Below are 22,728 nucleotides of genomic sequence, written 5' to 3'. Positions count from 1 at the left end.
ATAAAGACAGAACTTTAGGAGCTACTAAGAAAAAAGAAGATAGATGTGTATCATGAATCAAAACCAGGGAGAGCATTATAAATGTTCCAGTATGGCAGTGGAAAATTACTCTTGATGAAGTGTCCTCTTATAAGTGGACCTTAAAAAAATGTTAACGTGTCTTTCATCATATTTTGGCAGGTACTTTCGTTTACGCACCCTATCTCATTTCATTCAGCTGAAACTTTTGAATCTCTCCTCGCTTGCTTGAAAATGGATGATGAAAAAGTGGCAGAAGCTGCATTACAAATTTTTAAAAATACAGGAAGTAAAATTGAAGAAGACTTTCCTCACATAAGATCGTAAGTTGTGTATCTTATTCTGAGCAGTGACTTTTACTGAATAGGATTTTGGAAGTTCTCTTCCTTTCATCTGCTTTAGCATTATCCTGCATTCTTTTTGGAAGAAAGTATTGCTTCCCAAAAGAGATTTTGAAAAACTAAATTGTAGTGCTTTTTGAAGAATGGAAGTGAAATGAATATACCCGAAGTAGTGACAGCTGGTATGTCACTGATAGCACTATAATTTGTATTGTTGCCCTTCATAATTACTTATTCTTTCCTGGTTTTATATGTATATGCGCAGTGTAAAAACCTTCCTTGCAATTTAATGGTGATATGTAGGCCAAAACATTTCCAAAATAACATTTAGTACCTGTGCAGATATCAATGCCTATTTTACCACATAATATTTTATCAACAAAAACTAGGATTTTTTTGCTTGTAAGTTATGTAAATAATTTTTTTTTAAGAAATTGCCCAAACAAAAGCAATTAGTGCTTTTGCAAAAGTGTTGTGGTTTTTATGTGTATACCTGTACTTCGTTGTTAGTTTGATGTTTTGGAAAATTTTCGATTTGTGAAATTACTTATCTCTTGGTCTGTTTGTCTATTTGTTTTGTTACACAACTATTTAGTGCTTTGCTTCCAGTGTTGCATCATAAAGCTAAAAAGGGACCCCCTCGTCAAGCCAAATATGCTATTCACTGCATCCATGCAATATTTTCCAGCAAAGAAACGCAGTTTGCACAGATATTTGAGGTAACATTAAATATTTAATTACTTTTGCTGATCTTTTATATTGCATATGTAAACTAAGGGATGTAGTTGCAAGTTGTAGCAGATTTAGGAATATGGTTTTCCCCTTTCCTGTTTTTCTTACATGATTTTGGCCCAAAGAATGGTAGTAGAGGGTGTTCTTGTACCTCGTGATTCATCATGTTTTAGGTTATGTATTTTAAGAGCTGGTAGAGCTCTTAAACCAAGTGTTAGGCTGTGTACTAGAACCATGAACTATTTATGGAAAGACAAACCATATGCTGCTCCTTACCCTGTTGAAAATGGTCAAAAATATTTAAATGGTTGCAGAAATTATGGAAAACTGAATTGTGGTACAAACTAAATAAATTTTATTGCTGTAACTGCAAATGTACCTTTTAATTAGTGGCCATCAGGCTCTTATCTTGAGAGTTGAACCATAGTCCATTACTGGAATTGCTAGCTTGAGATCTAGTTCTCCCACAAGAAAGTAGGCTTTTTAATCCATTGTTTCCTAAATGGTCATGCTTGAGCTGTCACTTTTTGAACTATCTAGAGGTGATAAATAGTTTGTCTGTCATGACATTTCCTCTGACTTGAGAAAGATTTGATGGGTTGGTGAAGGTATCTTTAAAATTAAATAATCAATAGTTCTTTTGAAATTGTATTTCTGAAGTGGACAACTTGGTACGAAGCTGTCATTCCCATCCCCTCAACAAGACACAACAAGGTTGTATCAGTAATACTTGAATTTGTTGCCTTTTTTTTTAGCCACTGCATAAAAGTCTGGATCCAAGCAATTTTGAGCACCTCATTACGCCATTGGTTACTATTGGTCATATAGCCATGCTTGCACCTGACCAATTTGCTGCCCCTTTGAAGTCTTTGGTGGCTACTTTCATTGTTAAAGATTTGTTAATGAACGATAGGGTGAGTACTTTTAAAACCTTACGTTAAGAGTGTGCTTTTTCTGTAGTATCATACTTAGCAAGTGCTTGGGAAAATATTTGGCATGTTGGTTCTTTTTGTGTATGGTTGTCTTCTGATTTCTTCATGTAGTTTGACTCCATTCAAAACCCATGGTACAGAAAAGGAAAATTCTACCAATTTGGGAATCTTACAAAAGTGATGAGCTGCGTAGCATAGCATTTCATCACTCATGACTTGGCCTTCATTAAAAAGAGGAAAATTGTTATGACTTCATTCTGTTTCTTATCTTGAGTGAGTTGTGATTTTTAGGAAGTATAATACATTTATGAAAGACTGAATTTCAATTTTTTAAACAATTTTGAATTGATTCTAAAGTGATTATGAAGCCAAAAAATGAACTCGTGCATTGTTTGAAATTGCTTACGGAAAGATACACTATCTAAAGCAGTAAAATGTGTGTGAAGTTCCAATGTACTGGATATGGAAAAGCTGTTGTTTTCAAAACAATGGCTATTATGCCCTAAATGAATAGTTTTCAGGTAACAACAACGACCAATCCCTTTATTAATCTTAAATTTGCTGATGGTTGGATAGTGGGGGTATCTCTCTTCTGTAGTGGTTACTTCTGTAAGGTGCAGGAGGCATAAAGCTGACCAGGAGTGCTGCTGTACTGTTTCCAGAGGCAAACAGGAAAGAAGAGGTTACAAGTTTCACTGAAGAGTAACAGTACTGTAACAAATGTAACATTTTGTTTAGCTTCCAGGAAAAAAGACAACAAAACTTTGGGTGCCAGATGAAGAAGTGTCTCCTGAAACCCTTGTTAAAGTGAGTAGCATGTACTATGTTTTCTTGTCTATTATGTTTATAATACTTAATAAGAACTTGCTCTTGGGAACATATTTTTAAATTATTATTTTATGCATAAATTTTACATACACACTTCATTAAGTTTTTATATAAGCTCTTTATACGTGTAGTTTTGTTTTCTGACACTTGGCTGTGATGATAGCTGAATTACTTGAAGTAAAAGTATTTTTTCCCCTCCTCTTCAATGTAGGAGTTAAATACTATCGAAATTTTGTTAAAAGTCTTTCCTTTTTCTGTTGAATTTTTATGCCATTCCGAGAAACTTTCAGTGTTGTTTTGGAAGAAGAAAAATGGGGTTTGATTTGTCAGTTTCCTCAAATGGATAAATCTGTTACATTGTTTATTTTTCTATGTTTGCAATGTGTGTTAGAGAAAAACCTGAATTAAGAAAAAAATCACTTTAAAATGGTGAGGGGTTTGTTTTGGTACTTTACTTAAAAATCTCCTCTCAAGCTTTTTCTTATTTTGGAGTAAGTGTATTTAATTTTCTATACTCTGTAAGAGATACTGTCAATCAATTTTTCAATGAATTAGAAATAGACTCACGATGTGGAAAATATATTCTATATCTGTATTTGGTTTTTAAATGCCCTTCAGAGCAGGAATGGATTTTTGCTTTCACTTTTTTCAGAATAAGATGCTTGTCTTTTATAGTATGTTCTATGTTATATCAGTTGTTTAGTTTCTAATGTCTTCTGAGTAGAGTGGCTCTGGTTTTAAATGGTTCTTTGCCTTCTCTCAAAATTGTTAAACACTTCCAAGGGGACCTTCCTTTCTGCTAGGTTAGTAAGTACTTTGCTTTGCAGTTTGGTACAGAACACATTACTGGAAATGCTTGGCTTTTTTTGAAGTTGATTTGTTGCTTTTAGTTTTTTGACTCCACAAAGGATATTTTTCATGTTTGTGCAACTCCATAGTTACACAGTATGCTCCAAAAATTGTTAAAAGAATGCACCTTTGTTTTAATTTAATGAAGTGCTAATTTTAAATAGGTGTGATTTCACTTGAGTGATTATACATGTAACTTAAAGTAGCAAATACTGTTTTTCTTAATTATTTTAAATTATTTGTGAAGCTGTAATAACCGTCTAACATGTACTTTTGTATTGATAAAACTTCTCATATATTTGGCTGTTTGGAAGGGAATTAACCTGCAGAAGTTCTTAAGGCAATTTGCAGTTTAAGCCAAGCCTGAAAACTGTAAGATGAATTTATTTGCATGTGAAAACAGGTTATTGTGAAAATTGATTTTCAGATTTAATTAGCATTTATTACTACTGCAGAGCTTAAACTTAATGTATGCTCCAAACCATGCCATTAGTTTATAAATGATCTCTCTCTGCTTTTCTTCAGTCTGGTTTCACAAGCCTCTTTTTCCTTTTGTAACATTATATATATCTAGTGGGGATTTTAAAACTAGCAAGTTGGAGTACGAAAGTTAGAAGGACTGCTGAAAACTAAATTTTAGTATTGTTCAGCCTAGCAGATGTAGACTGATACAGGATAACCTTAGTTTTGGGCGCTAAACCCTCTGTGAAAGGCTCTCTGCAGAGAAATGTTTCAGTAGAGTATTAACTATGAATTGGATTAATGATTGTATGAGTTAGACTGGAATTCCTATGCCAGGCACTTGAGTTCTAAAGCAATTGTCTCCCCTGTCAGTGATCTGTAATGAGTACTGTGCACCATGCAGCAGATTGAGACTTGTGTAGTAGCCATGATATTTCTTGTTTCCTTCCATATCACTGGAATATAAGGTTTTTAATACTGTTTCTCTAACTATGCTCAAAGTGGGCTTTGTTTCATTTTTCACTATTGCACAAACTTGCAGCCTTTGTTGCTCTGAAACCTTAGACAGTAGAAATCTTAGCCAGCTGCTGCCATAATGGTGATGTAGTAGGAAGACAGTGTTGTCTTTGATATGGCTCTGTCTCATTTTCACTTTCTTCTCTTTTCATGTTGTGTAAATAATTTTTCATCTCTGAGGAGAATTCTAGGCTTGTGGCACAAGAATTGAAACAGGAACTTCAGACTGAATATAAGGAAAGGCCTGAGAACAGTCAGACAATGCAACAGGTAGCAAGAGGTTGCAGGTTGCCAAGAGAGCCTGTGCAGCCTTCATTATAGGAGGGCTTTTGACACCACAGAGCATAAAACTGAGACCAGTGTAGTGTGATTTTATAGCTGACCTTCCTTTTAGCAGGAGATTGAACTGGAAATCTCCTAACACTCCTTCCAGCTGGAGTTATCTTTTAATAGCTGTACTATTTGGTTGCAAAGGGAGAATTTAAAACATGACAGCAGTCCAAACTCGTGTCATGTTTAACAGTCTTTGGGTAATCAGTAGTAGTGACTGGGGGAATTCTCATGCCCTGTACTAATTTCATGGGAGTGCTTAATTCTGAGTGGTTGCTGGAATGTCATCATATCATCTTTAACACCAGCAAAGAAATAGGGAAACTACTGGGGTCAGACAAAAATTCTGAAGGAGGCAGGACTAGGTCTGGGCTACATGGTAGGAAGACTAGAATAGGTTTGGATAATAAAACTGGGGAAAAGACATTATGGGAATTACTAGAAGCAAAGATTGAAATTGAAATTGGTCAGGGAACAAGGTAGCCTGTATCTGTTCTTGGCTGAATGGTTCATTTTTTGAAGACCAAGGAGAACTGTCATATTTCCATCCTCCCAACAAATGGGAGGCACTAACGGTTACAGGTCCTGGTTATGACATGAAGAAAATGAATTTGTGAGCTGTGAAAAGATGGGATGCCATTATTGTTATATTACAATTATTATATTGGGCTTGATGCTATTAAAATCTTCTGGTGGATACTTAGAGCTGTTCCAGTGGAAGACCCTTTGAAAGTGAGGGCAAGACGAATTCTGCTCCTCAGATTCCATTTGCATTTTGAGTTCTGGAGTGGCAGATATCCTGCAGCTTACTGGTGTTACCCAATAAGATGGAGCAAGTGGACTACAGTCCTAAAAACTAAGCTCACATAGAAGTGGTAGTCCTGTAACTGAGATCTGATGGGACCATTTTGGTCAGTTCGTTGCAAGGAGTAGATCAATTAGGCTATAATAAATTTAATTTGTTGATATTCTGAATGTTTATTTGAAAGTTACTAGAATTGCTTTTCCCACTAATGAGAATATTTGAAGTTACCATGTATGAAAAGTGTAAGTTTTCTCAAGCTTTTGGGTTTTGATTGTCAGAGTTCAGTATTTTGTTTTGGTTTTGAGGTTTTTTTGTTCTTTTTTTTTCCCCCAAAGGACATCTATGTGATTTAGATGTGCATTTTTATTTTGCTGTAGGAAGATTATCTTTTTTGTTTTCTTTATTGTCTCTGCTGTCATGTGAAAGGAAAATGAAAGGCTAAAGGGATTCAAATACTAAACCAAACTTAATCTCCAAATTAATGTTTTATTTTCACTAAAGAAATGTGAAATTATTCCGTGTTTCATGATAGTTGCTGGATTCTGCATACTGGCAGAAGGTTGCCTCAAAACACTTCATGTTTCCATTGACAAAACCAGTTATCCCTCCCTGACTTTGAGGCTTTTCTTTAAATAGCTGTGAAAAAAGTACTCTTTACCAGGGTAAGTTATTGTAGTACAGATTGCTAATAGTCAAGATATCTATTAAGTGTTTTTTTCAAGAACATGTCGTAAATTTAAACTCAAATATGACAGATAAATAGAGAAGATATAGGGCACAGGAATTTAACACCAAGGTTATGGGTTCAGTCGCCATATGGGTCATTCACTGGACTTGTTGATCCTTGTGGATCCCTTCCGACTCAGAATATTCTGTGAATTATAGGAATATATAAAGACAAAAGTGTGTTCTGCTTTTTGATCCAGTAACATTTTCTCAGTAGGTATAAACTAACTGTTTAGCCTATTTCACAGTATTTAATGGATGTAAGCTCAATTAAGAAAACATTTTCAGAGGACAAAATATGTGATTGCTTGTAGAAAAAGCAGCTCAAACTTTAACTGTGTAATTTTTATTTGCTGTAATACATCCTTGAGACTTTCAGTGAAAAGTTGCTGTTTAGTGAGAGTATGTGTGGTTATCTTTCAGTATTTAAATGATGTTTTGCAGTCCTGACAGACTTGTTTGTACCAGCAAAAAGCAGTTGGAAAAAAATACTATGTGATTAAATTAAGATAAAGATTTTTTTTTTAAATGAGGCTTATGATATGCTTTGACTTTTTGGTATAATTTTTTTTTTTCCAGATTCAGGCCATCAAGATGATGGTTCGATGGTTGCTAGGAATGAAGAACAACCACAGCAAGTCAGGTACTTCTACTCTGAGATTGCTAACAACAATATTACACAGTGATGGAGATTTAACAGAGCAGGGGAAAATAAGGTATGTACCAGATGGTAATGTTTTCATGTCTGTGATGATGGAGTGAGGGGAGAGTTTTAATTGAAGTAGAGTGTAAACTATTCTGCTAGACTGGTTAAAAATTTATACATTTTATTTCATAAGATGTGATAGTAAGCTTGGCTGGTTCCAACGTAAGTTTGCTGAGTCTCAGGTTTTGTAACTGTACACACAGCTGAATTTTACGTTTTATATTCTTGCTTTTATTTATCCCTTCAATAGGCCATTACTCATATTGCAGGAATAAACTGTGCAACTTCCTCCTTCCCACTGAAAACTGGTTTTAATATTTTATGCAGCTTGCTGTTCCTGGTGTACCAATTGCTGTGTATGCCAAATGCCAATAGGTGGGCTTTCTAATAAAGAATAATAGTGTGTTGTATAAACCAAGTGGAAATACTTATTACACAAGACACTTCTGCTTGGAGGCAGGCTAATCTATCCTGAGGTCTCTAAAAGTAAAGGCAAGAAGGAAATGTGTAAACAGGATTAAATCTCAATAAATAATTTACCTTTTAGGTGACTGTTAGACAACTTGTTTTTCTGGGTATCTTCTTAATCCTCTGTGGTAGGAAAAGTGACAAGTTGTCAGCTACTATTGCTTGCTAAACATTGAAAATTTATGTCTACAAAAGATATTAAGAGCATGGGTAGATTGTGCCAGTATGTTTAAAAAGTTCAGATTTTCAGGTAGAGTTAATGTTATACAGTAGTAATGCAGATAGAACCATATTGTGTGTGCAGAATTACAAACCTGAGAGCTGTCTAGTATATTATCTTTGTAGCAACTGTGTAGTCTGTCCTAAAGTTCTATGTAAAAAATTGTTTATATTTTTAAGTTCTGTAAAGTGACCATTCATGGCAGCTGCCGGGGAGTTGAGTGGCAGTAATTTAGCTTTTCAGCATGACTACTTGGAGCACATAGTTGGCTTACACAGTAAGCCACACAGTTAGTGAATAGATCGGTTCTGTAGACCCTGTATGTTTTCATGCTTGGAATGATGATTCCTTACTGTGCATGTTTCAGAAATTTAATTTTCCCACTCCTTTTCTACTCAAAAAGTAATTATATAAAATAGAAACTTTATATAATGATGTGACCAGTTCTCCATTTTAAAATCAAGTTAATGGAGAGCTCGGGAGGGATCCTTTCAGGGTAGGGAGAAAGCTGCAGTGACATGTGATGTTGCTGTGGAGCTAACCCTTCCATGCCAGAGCTTGGAGCTCTGCCTGGATGGGGATGGATGTTGAGCCAATGGAGAGCTTATGGGTTAAGACTCAAGAGGAGATTGCTCTGGGTAACATCATGGTGAGCGTCTGCTGTGGGACCCCTGGCCAGGAAGAGGAAGTGGATGAGGCCTTTAAACAGCTGAAAACAACCTAATGTATGCAGTCTTTGGCCCTCATGGGGAAATTCAGCCTCTCTGATGTCTGCTGCAAGAGCGACACAGCAGTGCTTAACAATCCAGGGCAGTATCAATGACAACTTTTTGACACAACTGGTAGAGGACCTAATGAGGAGAGGCTCTCTGCTGGACCTCATACATGCTAACAAGGAGGGGCTTACTGGGGATGTGAAGGTTGAAGGCAGCCTTGGCTATAATGACCCTAAGATGAAGTTCAAAATCCTGAGGGCAAGAAGGGGGCCAGAAGGCAAGATTGGGCTGGACTTCAGGAGAACAGTCTTCAGTCTCTAGAAGAATGTGTTTGTAGGGTCCCATTGGATAAGGCCTGGAGGGAATAGAGGCCTAAGAAAACTAATTACCTAGTATTCAAAAATCACCCCTTAGTACTCAGGAATGGTCACAGCAGAAAAGCAGATGGATACTTCAACAAACTTTACCTGGATAAGCAAGGTGCTCCTGGCAAAATTCAAACATAAAAAGAGGGATTGAGAGCAGCCCTGCTGAGTAGTACTTAGGGGCACTGGTGGATGAAAGGGTGGACATGAGCCAACAATGCGTGCATACATCCCAGAAAGCCAGCTGTGTCCTGGGCTGCATCAAAAGAAGCGTGGCTAGCAGGTCAAGAGATTAGATTCTGCCTCTTCAGCTCACTCTGAGGGTGAGACCCTACGAAAAGTACTGCATCCAGCTCTGGGGTTCTCAGCACAGGAAACACATGGAGCATGTTCAGAGAAGGGTCTCAAAAACAATCAGAGGGCTGGAGCACTTTTATGAGGAAAGGCTAAGTGATTTGGAGTTGTTCAGCCTGCAGAAGGGAAGGGTCTGGGGTGACCACAATAAGAAGGATCTTATTGTGACCTGTCAGTACTTAAAGGGAGCCTGTAGACAGAAGGAAGAAATTTTTTTGTGGTGAGGGTGATGAAACACTGAAACATGTTGCTCAGGGAAGTAATAGATGCCTCATCCCTAGAAATATTCAAGGTCAAGTTGGACAGGCCACCAAGTACCTGCTCATTGCAGGGGCTTGTACTGGATGAGCTTTAACAGTCCCTTCTGGCTCCAACTATTCTATGGTATGAGGTATACAGAAAGAGGAAGTAGAGATGGGTAATCTGGCAGGAATGCAGGAATACCATCTGAGATACAGATAGGAAAGCCAAATCCCAACTGGGATACACTCTAGTGAGAAGTGACAAAGGCAACCAGAAGAGTTTCTCTAAGTAAATAAGTGACAAGAGGAAGACTAGGGAAAGGGTGCATCCACTGCTGAATGAGGCAAGAGCCCTGTTGACAGGACATAAAATAATTATTTTGTGATTCTAAGTATTGCTTTTCAAGAAAGCTCCAAACTGGTAGAAGGGCCAGTCCATTGTCTCTGTGTGACCTATACTGCCTACATTAACAATTACTCTCAAAACCTGAAGCAGAGGAGATGATGTTTCAGGCCTGTTAGTTCTGCATGGAACTTGCTGACACTTCCTGACCTTTGTTCTTCACCCTTTGAGTGCCGTCAGGATATCTTCTTTCTGGCGATGCTTACTGTGTCACTTTTGTGCAAATCTGATACTGCTCCTTCTGACTTGGAGTAGGCTTTGAAAAGAGTAAAACTGTCCATTCAGTACAGAACATAACCTTTCAGACTGTACTTGATATGAGGTCATTCTGCGTGAGTCAATTTTAGTGTTCATGGCTTGCACTTGTCTTTTAAACAGTGTTTAATAATTTGCTAAACATAATTGAATTAAGTGAAAGTGGCAGGGCTCAGGAGCCTTTGATGCTGTTCAGGCCGTCAGTCATGTTGTAATCTTCTTGGTGTTATTGCCCTCATCAGCCCTAAAAGTGACTCTTGCCCTATGCCTCTTGAAATCTACACAATTTTACCCTTCGGTGACACTGTAAGGGAATTTTTTTTTTTTTTTTTTTTTACTTCAAAGCGTTGTTCAGCCTGGAGTGTCAGGTGAAGGCAAGGTCCCATTTGGACAACAAATCCCTTCTCTTGTTTATCTTTCACACTTTGAAGTAGTAGGATTGATGACTTTCTTGAATTGCTTTTAAATCAACCACTGATTTCTTCGAGACGTTATAATTTGTAGGTTAAATTCACCAGTCTTGTATTTTTTTAATATTGAATTTAATCAATAAGCAGTATCTCAACTGTCCTTTCCAAGTCTGTCTTTTTAATTTTATAAGTCATAAACAGTCCTACAAAATTCAAGATTATACAAATTTTCTATTTGTGGTTAGGTAGAACAGCTAGGTTTAATCTTACATGTCTTTGTAGTAGGATTTTGATTTTAGTCTATACTAAGCATAAAATAAGACTATTTCAGTATCAGAGGATGCTAGCTGTTGCTGAAAGTACTGATATTAGATATGAAGTTGAATTCGGATTTTCTTGAAATACCATCTGCATTTTTTCTTAAACTGCTGCTCACCAAGAGAAATTATTAAAAACCTTTTGGAGTTTAGAATGTCATAATTCTGTGCTGTAGAAAATTTGCCACACATCTGTTACACAACATTTTCAGTGGTTGCATTCAAAAGACATTTGTCTTAAAATAGAATTCACTTAGTCATGTATTACAGTGTCTAATTAATCTTAATTTATGTTTGGCCTGAAGCATGGATTTTGAGCTAGAAAAGTTTGGCAACTCTGGGGACTAGAAATGGGCTGGCTACTTCTTTGGCAGGCCTCTCCTGCTGAAGGGGGACCAGCAAGCTGAGCAGAAGTATCTTACTGCTAGATGTGGTCTCTGAGAGGCAGTATGGACTGTACTCACTCAAAGCAAAGCTAGAATTGTTTCACACCCATGTGGAACTTTTAGGAAGTTTGATGGAAAATTTTTATTGCCAGGTTGGGACGAGGTAATGGTAAGCGGGAATAGGCTGTAAAATGTGGTGCCATGAAAATTACTTTGTGTTTGAAATTACTTCTGCTAGCATAGGGGTGGCTAAGTTCACAGAAACTTCTTTCCTTTGAAGTACTTGTTTTTCAGTGATGTGAACTTATTAGATTTAGTTAAGTCAAATAATTACATAATTTTTTTTGCTAATTAACCTTCACAATCCATGTGCTTGTTTTTCAGTAAACCTGACATGTCTCGCTTGAGGCTGGCTGCAGGGAATGCTATTGTGAAGTTGGCACAAGAACCGTGTTACCATGAAATCATCACCCTAGAACAATACCAGCTGTGTGCACTAGCCATAAATGTAAGGAAATTTGTTGGAGTTGTGGGTTATCAGCAGATGCATGAGTATATAGTTGTTTGTTCTGTATGTTATGTATATTTCTGCCAATCTGGTTTTATGCAAAATATTCAGCCTTGGCATGAAATTATTTCTCCATTTCATAATCCTGAAAACTCATTGTGGGTGAGAATTAGATCGGTACTACTGGGCTGTCCATTGGGGGAATACTGCATTAGAGTAGTCAAATGTTAGAAACTAAGTGTGATAAACTAAGAAATGCAGTATGTATTTAAGTAATACCCCAGCTGCATTATAACATTACTAGAAGTTAAAATGAGATGGTGTATAGTACATTGAACTGTGATGAAAACGGTGATCTTGGTTTCTCAATACTTGGGTAGAATATATTTGGAATGCAGAGGTCTGCAAAAATAATTAGCATCCTTCAAATATTAGAAGAAATAGGGAGATATTCCTTAGCAGATGCTGGAATTTTCATCATTAACTTCTGCCAGTGAGCCCATAGTAAGGAAATAACACTCAAATTGTAAGTAGAGATATAGGGACCTTCTCTGTTTCTGGCTTGTAGGTGTAGCAAATTGTACAGAAATTGATTCATACCCCAAGAGTAAGGTTGCCATGAAGGGACTGTTGTTGGTGTTGTTTGTGTAGCTGCTGGTATTCTCCTGGCTTTCCAGAAGTCAAGAAATCCTCTGCAAGGAATCCCGTCCAGAAGTTATCTGCAGCAGTAATGATATGCCATTTTAGATATTAATTCCTGTGTCTAGCTAAAGCTTTAAAAGCTGCAACCCATTTTAAATGTCAGAAGACTTTAAATTGGCATGCAATATTAGAAAGTAGGGAGTATGGCTCCTGTGTGGATATTGTTTACTTTCGTACAGAGTATCTTTTTTAGTTTCTAAAGTTGCTTGGAGTTGGTTACTGTTAGATTAGAAAAATCATTCCTTTACCAGAGTAAGACAGGCCCTATTAGGCTTGTATATTGTTTTAACTATGTTTATGTGAATTTTAAGCTTCTGTGTTCCTATGAAAAGGGGCCCTTAGTTAGTTCCCAAATGCTATAAAAAACAAGGGAAAGGACCAAAGCTTTAAACTGCTTAAGCTGATGAAATCCAGCAAAACTACAGCAGGAATTCAGTGGTAACAACTGGAGGTCCTTACGCCCAAAGCAAAGTCTGATACTTTTCAGCTTTCCTATTCCAAAACTGAACAGAAATGTTAGTCTTGTCTCAAAATGAGTTATAAAGATTTTTACAGTTCAGAACAAATTTAGTCAAGACAAAAATAGCCATTCAGTATAATGACAAATAAGTTCTGTCTCTGCTCCAGAAAGGATACTCAAGCTGCATAATGTCATGCCAAACTAGCCTTGCCAATGTAGTGTTTGCATGTTCTGTTTTCTTGTGAACCCAGTGATCAAAATCTGTTCATTTCTTCAGTCATTTCCCTTCTGTGGCAAATCTTTATTGCAAATGTTAACCTTGTAGTTCCTATCAGAATTTTGCTTCATTGTTTTGATATTCTTTTTAGTGTGTTAAGGTGCAGGCCCATTGACCTCCTGCATCTCTCACTTTTATAATTTATTTTCCAGCTGTAACAGTCTTGACTGTTTGTGGATATTCTAACATGTGTTGTCACATTTTTTGTGTCTAATGCTTACCTTCCCTGAATTTTTAAAAGGGAATTTTGAGAGATAAGATGCAAATTAGAACATGATTGGGTTCTCAACATTTATAAACCAGTTAGTATCACATTTTACTCTAGCATTATAGCACACTTTGGACCAGAATGAGCCCATAGTGATAATCTCATTTAACTCCCTTGCTGTGGTCAGGGACATTTTGCATTAGAACAGGTTGCTCTAGACCCCATCCAGCGTGGCCCTGAACGTCTCCAAAGTCCACGAGTTCTCTGGGCAACCTGTTCCAGTGCACATCCTGTCACCTTCATGGTAAAAAAATCTTTTCCATATGTCCAATCTAAACCTCACCTCTTTCAGTTTAAAACCATTGCTCCAGAGTGGGACACAGCACTCCAGATGGGGGTGCCATGAGAGCAGAGTAGATGCTGAGAATCCCCTTTTTGTCCCTCTGGCCACTCTCCTTCTGGTGCAGCCAAGGTCATGGTTGGCTTTCTGGGCTGTGAGCTCATGTCCAGTTTTTCATCCACAAGTGACCCCAGTCCTCTGCAGGGCTGCTCTCAATCCCTTCACCCCTCAGCCTGTATGGATACTGAGAATTGCCTGGAGCCAGGTGCAGGACCTTGCACTTGGAGCTCTTGAACCTCCTGATGTTCCCCTGGGCCCAGTCCTCAAGCCTGTCAAGGTTCCTCTGGATGGCTGCCCCTCCCTCCAGTGTATCAACTGCACCACTTGGCTTGGTGTTATCCACAGGCTTGCTGAGGGATGTTCTCAACCCTCCTATCTGTGTAATTGACAAAGATGAACAATGCTGGTCCCAGCATTTCCCCCTGAGCACACCAGTTGTTACTGGTCTCCATTTGGACATGGATTTTTTTTTGACTGCAATCCTTTGGACATAGCCATCTAGCCAGTTTCTTATCAGTTGAGTAATCCATCTCTGAAACCCATATCACTCCAATTTAGAGACAACAATGTTGTGTATAACTGTGTCAAAGCCCTTACAGAAATCCAGGTGGGTGACATCAATTGCTCATCCCTTATCCATTTGCACATTCACTTCATTGTAAAAGGTTAGACCAGTCAGGCATGATTTGTCCTGTATAAAGCCGTGGTGGGTGTCTGTAATCCCCTCCCTGTGGATATCCATATGCTTTGTCATTGCTTCCAGGAGAATCTGTTTCTTTGTAGTGTCATTTCTGTCACTTTTCCCTCTTCATTTGTTGATACTTATTTGCCTTTTGTGACTTTCTAAGTTGTTTTCTAGAATTGGGATTGTAAGCTCTGTCAGGTCAGGAATTCTGCCTTTCATTTTCACTGCAGCTCCTAATGGATTTTGAATACTTACAAATAACTTTTCTAGATGCTTCTGAGACCTTTCCAATTTCCTTTCTCACCGTCAGTGGAGATGCTCAGATGCAGAGTAGCTGTAATGGCTTCAATGATTTTTTCACTTAAAAGTGGCACTGTATTTTTTTTTTGAGATTGGCATGTGCACATATGCATACATGTGTGTTATTGCTTAGGGTGGTTAGTATTAGAATCCATTTCTTGATGGTAGATACTGAATACTCTAGAAGTTTATTTATTCTTAGCATTTCAAGTCTAGCCACAAATCAGATGACATCAAGGCTAACTCTAGTTTTGTGTTATTCAATTCACAGCAAAGATTCTCTAAGTGGGCAGATCAGAAACAGATTAAACAACAGGAAAAATCTAACTTTTTAAGGCTTGTGGTGTTTGCACAGATTCTGTTGTGGTTCTGTGCTGGCACTTTTTTTTCCCCTCTGATGCTGCCCTTTTGTAATGTGTAATGACTGGAGTGCAGAACACATAATGAAATTTTGTCACTAATTGCTGTGTGAAAGTGGCACTGATAAGCAGGATCTTTATGATGATGAAATGCATGTAATTTTAGTAATTTTAAAATAAGTTACATATGTGTTTGGCCAATCTTATAAGCTTACTAGCAGCTGACTTCTGTGATATCCAGAACAAATTTTGATGTCAACAGAGCTTTATATTGAAAGAGAGGGAAAGTGAAGTACTGAGGAGATAGTACTTCAGTATTTAACAAGCTTTAAGATCAGATCTAATATCTGATAAGCTTTGCTGTTGAAAATACAATTAAATTGTATTTAGAATATGTCTTGTAGATTGCATAAGTTTCATTTGTTTAAACCAATCCCAAAACTTTTTCAGTTTTCTTTGTTAACTCAAGGTGTTGTAATTGATGAATCAGAGCTGTGTCTGAGTGGTACATGATATTTTGCAAATATGTATTTTTAATGCTTTTAAATGGTGAACTTCTGATGAATTTGCATTAAATTCAGAGGTGTAGATATATAAAATTGGATTAATTTATGGAGTTTGTGTATGCTGTTAAAAATAGCATACCTTGGTTACGTTTTGTCCCCTTCTTAGTGAGCTAGTGTAGCTGAGTCAAATTTAAGGTTGTTCCCTATATTATATGATAAAGAAATTATAGTCTTTCCAATTGACCACACAATACCATCAGTAGCAAGCAACTGTACCTCCCTTGTCCTCTGAGACAATGATGTTTTCCTGCTGAAACAGCAACTGGGCATCCATGTCTTCTGAGATTCCTAAAGGCTTTAGACTTAGGTGATACTGAGGAGGAAAAGAGGGCTCTGTCTTAGCCTCCTTTGGGGGTGGATTTGCTGTAAGGAGACAAGAGATGATGAGCAGATCTCATGGTTTGGGCTTGTGGGCTTGGGTTACTTCAACTCGGCTGCAGCAGGTGTTTCAGGATTTTAGTCGACCAAGGGGGAATATTACTTGAAGCACAGAAAGGAGAAAATGGGGCTTGATTGAAAAAAGGTTCTTAATTTTGTTTTTGATGGAGGCAAAGGGAAGATTGCTTTATTTAATACATGATCTATTTTGATGCCATTTGCAAATTTAGCAGAGCCAGTGTTTCCAGTGGCTAGGTTTTGGCTCTGCACTTCCAGTCCTTTCTGACTTCAAAGCTGTCATTTGACTAAAATAGCTGCTTACTCCTGTTAACATTTTTTCTTTGTATATAGAGATAAATCTTTCCTCTTGACCTTTTTTTGGCAGGTTAAATGTGCCAAGCTATTTTGGTGACCTTGTTTACCTTAAGCTTTTCTGTGTGTTTTCTTCAAAGTCTTTTCTACATGTGTTTCTGTTAAGCTTTCTTGTCCTGTGTTAGGAAATGGTTTGTCATGTATTAAATGGTATATGTAGGTTATTTTCATGCAAAAAAAATTTAAAGTTCATGCCTTTTCTGGGAACACATTGCTTAATAAACTGTAGAACTACAGATGCTGCCTTCATATTAATTTACTTCATGTTGCTTGGCAGCTGTTCAACACAGGTAATTCTCTTCCATGATCAGTTGTAGTGCATAGGTTTCCCCAGTATAATGGAAATGCTTGGTACTCTCTTCAGTGTTTCACCTTATCTGGTAATTCTGTTGAATTTTGTTTCAGCTTTTAATATTAATGTCTTGATGAAAATGTCTGAAATTGTAGCAGCAAAATCAACATGGTGATGGTTATTGGTGGCTAAAATGTTTTTGTGGAGATCTTTGACTTTACAAACCAAGTGACCCAACTGTAAACAATTTCAGTAACTCCATGCCTTAGTACTATACTAAATTAGGCCTTGGGTGTCCTGTGTACATGAACCTCAGTTCTTCTTCTGAGCTTAAAGGAAGTTCCAGCTGATTAATTCAATTAAATTGCCCTGAATTGGCATTTAAAAAAATTCTTGCAATTCCTATGTTTCAGTGGCTTCAAGGTCTAATTGATTAAAAATATTTACCTGAGCTTCCATGCTTTAGCATATTTACCTGAGTTTTTAGCATATTTACCTGAGCTTCCATGCTTTATCTTACAGTTTATATTGCTTTAAGAAAAGTTTACAGTTATCTTTTTTGGTTTTGCCTTTTTTTTTTTTTTTTTAATAGGATGAATGTTACCAAGTGAGACAAATATTTGCTCAGAAACTTCACAAAGGCCTTTCTAGACTACGGCTGCCACTAGAATATATGGCCATTTGTGCACTGTGTGCAAAAGATCCCGTGAAAGAGAGAAGAGCTCATGCTAGGCAGTGCCTTGTGAAGAACATAAATGTCAGAAGGGAATATCTGAAGCAACATGCAGCAGTTAGTGGTAAGAGACTAGAAGTCACTTTTTGCTACGAGCGTTGTAGTTCAAATATAAATGTGAGTAGACTGAAGACATTGATAGTTGTGTTTTTATACACAGAATGACGGTAAATTTAATTTGGAGGTATCGAATGAAAACTGAAAATTTGCAGGTTTTCTTTCGTCCGGATGTTTTTGGTTTGTTTTTCTTTCTTTCTTTCTTTTTTTTTTTTTAACAGGCCTTTGAATTCTTTGAGTTTTTTAACTGAGGTCTTTGAGTTCTGTTAAAAACTGTGCAAATGCTTATGCCTAAAATATATTGGAAGTGAAGTAATTTTCCAAGGCAATTATGTGTACTATTTGAACTTAATGTTAATAATGTTCTAAGTGAAGTGACAATGATTAATTTTACTTCAGCAATTACTAATAAGTAACTTTAATGTATAAATGCTGTACTAAATAGACTGTCCTTGCACTGCTGTACTGAGTAGCATCCTGTGTTATTCCTGCAAAGGGCTATATTTGTTGGCACTTTAGGATGAGTTTATGCAATTCTTTTTTCTCAGTGCCAGTGGTCTAATCATGGGGATGCTTTGGAATGATTATGGACTCATGTTAGCTATTTTTCTTTTATTAAATCTGTCCTTTTGACTTAAAGCTACAGGCATACAGTATTATAGTGCTGGTACAGGGTCGTAGGAAAAAACCTTTATGAAGAGCTATAGAATTTTTGAATGAGTGGTTTTGAAAGTTTTCTCTCTTTGAAAGATTACTGATGGTTTGACCTTTGTGAAATGAAGGGGATTTTTTTTATCCTTTTAGCCTAAACCAGACCTGTTTTGTGAATCTGATCTCACAGATGCTGTCAGATAACTGACTTCCTTCTGTGTTTATGAATCACTTTATATTAGTTATGTCAGTCAGTCTTTCTCAGTCCCCTTAGACTCTGATCAGAGAATAAGTCTGCAGACAAATCCTTTTGTGTATAATTAGAGTTAAAGAAAAAAGGGGTACTTTTCTCCCACTCGTGGTACTTATCTCTCATGTTACAATTACATGTAAAAAAGAAAAAATAAATTGAATAAACACCTCTAAGTAATTTTAAGATTATTCCTCTTGAAAGTTGAAATCTCATTTTAATTATGTAGACAGAAAGCGTAAGAATTATCGTGTGTTTGAAATAGGTGCTGCAAAGTTACTATCAAAAATCTGTGGAAGAAATTAAGAGGAACCTAGGTGTGTGTGCTTTTCTTTATCCAGTAGGACCTCAAAAGTGCACATGATAAATTATTTTCTTGCTGAAATAATCGTGTGATACCTTTGATTTGACATATGCTATAATGCATGGGAAGTCTGGATTAAATATAGATTGCAGGATTTTTTGAGAATTACAATCTTAACTTCATGCCATTGAGATTTACCAGTCTGAGCTTTCAGCAAATAAAATGTCTTGAACTAATTGTATCCTAAAATATCCTTATTGCAGCAGTTCAGCCAAAGCTCATTTTTGGAAATACCACAATATGTAAATCTGTGTCTCCCTCTGCCACTCGCCATGCTGGCTGTGCAGTAACTCAGGGTGGTTAATGATGGTAGTATCTCCTTTGGAAATCTGCATCTTTGCTTATTCCAGCTATTTGTCTGAATCTATAAATGTGTGATTTTGTGATACATTTTGTCTCAAAAACTTCATACAGGTGAGGAGGATGTCTGTTGGATATTTTGAGGGGGATTTCAGTTTTTGTTGAAAATATGGTAAATTTCTGTTTGCCCTGTCTGAGGAAAACTTTCTAAGGACTGGTACCAGACAGTAAAACACCTCTTTCTTCCACACTGGCCTTTTATAGTCTGGCAGGAATTATTCCCAGCCCTCTTAAATTCTCTAAATTCTATTCAGAGTGGAAGCCACTGAAGAAGAGACTTATTTTGATTGTGTATCTTTACTAGACTCATCTGGCTAGAGACGTGTCTTGCATAGGAATTTTTATGTTCTCATGATGGGCTTTACTTGAAAGGCAGTAAGCAGAAAAATTACAAGAGTAAAGATTAATTTTTTTTTTTAACAAGTGCTCTTCCTAAAGGCTCATAAAGGACTCTTGTGAAGGGTTTTGGCGCATTATAGTTTTATGTGCTGGTAGGAAAACCACCCTACCTTTCAGGTAGGGTCTTCTTTCATTACAGATAAAAATTCTTTTTTTTTTTTTTTCCCCCTACTGTTTTTTGTCATGACAGCTCATTACAGATAAAAATTCTTTTTTTTTTTTTTCCCCTACTGTTTTTTGTCATGACAGGGTTAAACATAATATGTATCAATATTTTTTCTTCCCCTGTTTTGTCTGGAACTGGCTCATTTTATTTTCCAGACCCAGTTGGAATTATAGTTATGTGAGAAATTGTCCAAAGCAGGAAGTTACTGAAAAACTGAGTTTATGAGCTCTTGATTAGCATTCTATTGAAGTTGCTAATTAGTACAAATAATAGTGGGTTGGTTTGTCTGGGGCATATTTAACGCAAGCCAATTTTGCTAGTGTTCTGAAGTTGTAATTATATTTTTTTCCTTCCCTGCCATCTTTACTTTTTTGTTTAGTAATGTGAACAGCTGCTGGCGAAAATGCAGGACAGTGCTTGAAAAGAAGTAAAGGATGTTTTCAAAGTTAATAGTGCAGTGTCAATTGAAACACACTAAAAACTGCTTCGCAAAGTACACTAGATTTCAATTACATAAATATGGCTTGAAAGCCATTGGTGATTTTATATATAATGTATATTTTATGTAGACTGCATTACTCCTATTTATACAGATCTCTAAGAAAGGGATAGGTTAAGACTTGATGTACGCATGGCAATTATTGTTAGTTTTGTAAAATCTACAATAATGGTGTATTTTGTTTGATGTGCACAATATTTGTCAGGCAAATACTCATATGTCCAGCAAATTACTCATATGAATACATATACTGGAGGTCAAACTGTTAGTGTTCTAATGTATTTTTAAATAGTTTTCAAATCATATTAGTGTATATAATGATTTACAGGTGTTTGGACGTCTTCATAACTGAATATGGTATAGGTAAAAGTTTACTGAAAGAAGATTTTCCAGACTTGGTCATGCACTTACAATCACAAAATGTGACTTTTCAGAAGTGGAACTGGGAATTTCCCTCTTCCCTTCACATGTACATTCAAGTCATATCAGTGCTACAATACTGCATTTGCCATGAGTGCTAAAGATCAGATGCTTGTGCCATAGCAATATAGCTGGAATACCAGGATGCCTTCTTTTGACGGTTGTCTTGCCTGTTGCACAGGGTACAGGTTTAGTAACTTAGGTGTGCCGTGTGTCCTCTGCCAGTCACTCAGGCATCAGGCTAAAGAAGGCAGTGTAGATGTTTGCTGAAAAATGCTTTTTTTTACTTTTGGGCTACAACTTGTCCATCTGTTGTTTGTGCCCCTTGGGAGATGATCTCTGAGGTGCTGGAGTTCATGCTGCATGGTGTTGGTTGGGTCAGGGACTTTGTTACCTTACAAAAAGTGTATTTTGTGATCATAACTCTGAGAATGCCATTGACAACAACCCTTACTTTTTGAATCCCCAAAGGAGATAGGTCTTCAGACTCATGATGGAGGAGAGACTTTCTTGCAGTCCTGCGTAGGATTCTGAAAGTCTCAGAGAATGCTAGAAAATATTTTGAATGCTTTGGATGTCAGAATAGACTTGTGCTGCTCTGTTTAGGTGGGATTGAGCCTTTCAAACTCAGTGCACTACTACCTTGTTACAGCTTTCATGTGACTTCCCACTCCTCTGGAAACGGACATTGTGGCAATTTGACTGCAAAATCCCTGCAGAAAGCCTTTGTTCTCTTGACAGCAAGACTGCACACTGCAATGTCCAAAGAAATAGTAATGGCTTATCCTGTAGTTGTGCTGGTCTCGCATCTTGCAGTCAACATGGATTTTGTGATCCATCCTCACGTCTGCTTTTCAAAGTCCTTCAGAATACAGGCTCTGGACTGAGGAAAGAAAGGATTGGGAGTAGGAGGTAACTGGAGCTGTATCTCAAGGTAGCTAGAAAACAAGCAGCCCTGAGTGAGAGATACTTAAAATCTTAATTGTTGCATGCATGAAACATGTACACATCAGCCATGAAATGAAACATCACAGAGAAATGATAGGCACACGTGTTTATACCTTAATGCATGCTGACCTCAAGATTTGCCCTCTCGTCCTTGGTAGAAAAGCATACTTCTTGGTATGTTGTTTTTTTATGCATCTTTCTTCTGCTTTTCAGAGAAACTGTTGTCACTTCTACCAGAGTATGTTGTTCCTTATACTATCCATCTTCTAGCTCATGACCCAGATTATGTCAAAGTCCAGGACATTGAACAACTCAAGGACATTAAAGAGTAAGACCACTTTTAATAGTGTTATTTCTAACTTTATTCTAAGTGGAATTTTAATTCGTTGTTGTACACTGTTACACAGTCCAGTATGCATAATGATACCAGTTCTGTAAAATATTGAGAGAAATAGTATAGGTGCTTTTTTAGTGCTCTGTGGTATTTTGTAGAGGAACCCTTCACCTTCTGCTCATCTTCATTTCCTTTTTCCAAAATAACTGTTTTCTCAGAGTTAGACTAGTAAAAGCTGGATTTTAATAATGTTCTCAAATATGCTTTTTGATGGAATTTCTTTTGTACTTTGGTTCATGCGGGATACTGTGTTTCTCCTGTAGGTGCCTGTGGTTCATACTGGAAATATTAATGGCTAAAAATGAAAATAACAGTCATGCCTTTATCAGAAAAATGGTAGAAAACATCAAACAGACTAAGGATGCTCAAGGACCAGATGATCAAAAAATGAATGAAGTAGGTGATACTTTTTGATTGGGAATTGCATTTAATTCTGGCCTGCTAATGTAAAGGGGTTGCTTTTTGTTTATACACTAACTTCAAAATGTCTTTCAATAGAATTGTGTGTATGAAAAGATATTTTATTTAGTGTAATGATTATATTTATTTTAGTTTAGATGGCAGTTATTTTCCTGTGCTTCAGTAATACTTGCACATTT

The 22,728-nt window shown here is 36.9% G+C and overlaps 1 protein-coding gene across 2 annotated transcripts in view; it reads left to right on the top strand.

Moving 5' to 3' along the window:
- Positions 1–22,728, top strand: part of PDS5B (PDS5 cohesin associated factor B) — a 100,232-nt gene that overhangs the window by 63,175 nt on the left and 14,329 nt on the right. For both annotated transcript variants that reach the window (XM_041416051.1, XM_041416050.1), the window contains exons 19-27: positions 181–341; positions 955–1,078; positions 1,847–2,005; positions 2,762–2,830; positions 7,119–7,255; positions 11,766–11,889; positions 17,481–17,685; positions 21,949–22,063; positions 22,393–22,525. In XM_041416051.1, the coding sequence (XP_041271985.1) occupies positions 181–341; positions 955–1,078; positions 1,847–2,005; positions 2,762–2,830; positions 7,119–7,255; positions 11,766–11,889; positions 17,481–17,685; positions 21,949–22,063; positions 22,393–22,525 (1,227 nt within the window). The remainder of the gene's footprint in view (positions 1–180; positions 342–954; positions 1,079–1,846; positions 2,006–2,761; positions 2,831–7,118; positions 7,256–11,765; positions 11,890–17,480; positions 17,686–21,948; positions 22,064–22,392; positions 22,526–22,728) is intronic.

This window comes from Onychostruthus taczanowskii, unplaced genomic scaffold (assembly GCF_017590055.1).
Source record: "Onychostruthus taczanowskii isolate IOZ18803 unplaced genomic scaffold, ASM1759005v1 scaffold50, whole genome shotgun sequence".
NCBI classification, from domain to species: Eukaryota; Metazoa; Chordata; class Aves; order Passeriformes; family Passeridae; genus Onychostruthus; species Onychostruthus taczanowskii.
This window is presented reverse-complemented; position numbering and strand designations above follow the sequence as displayed.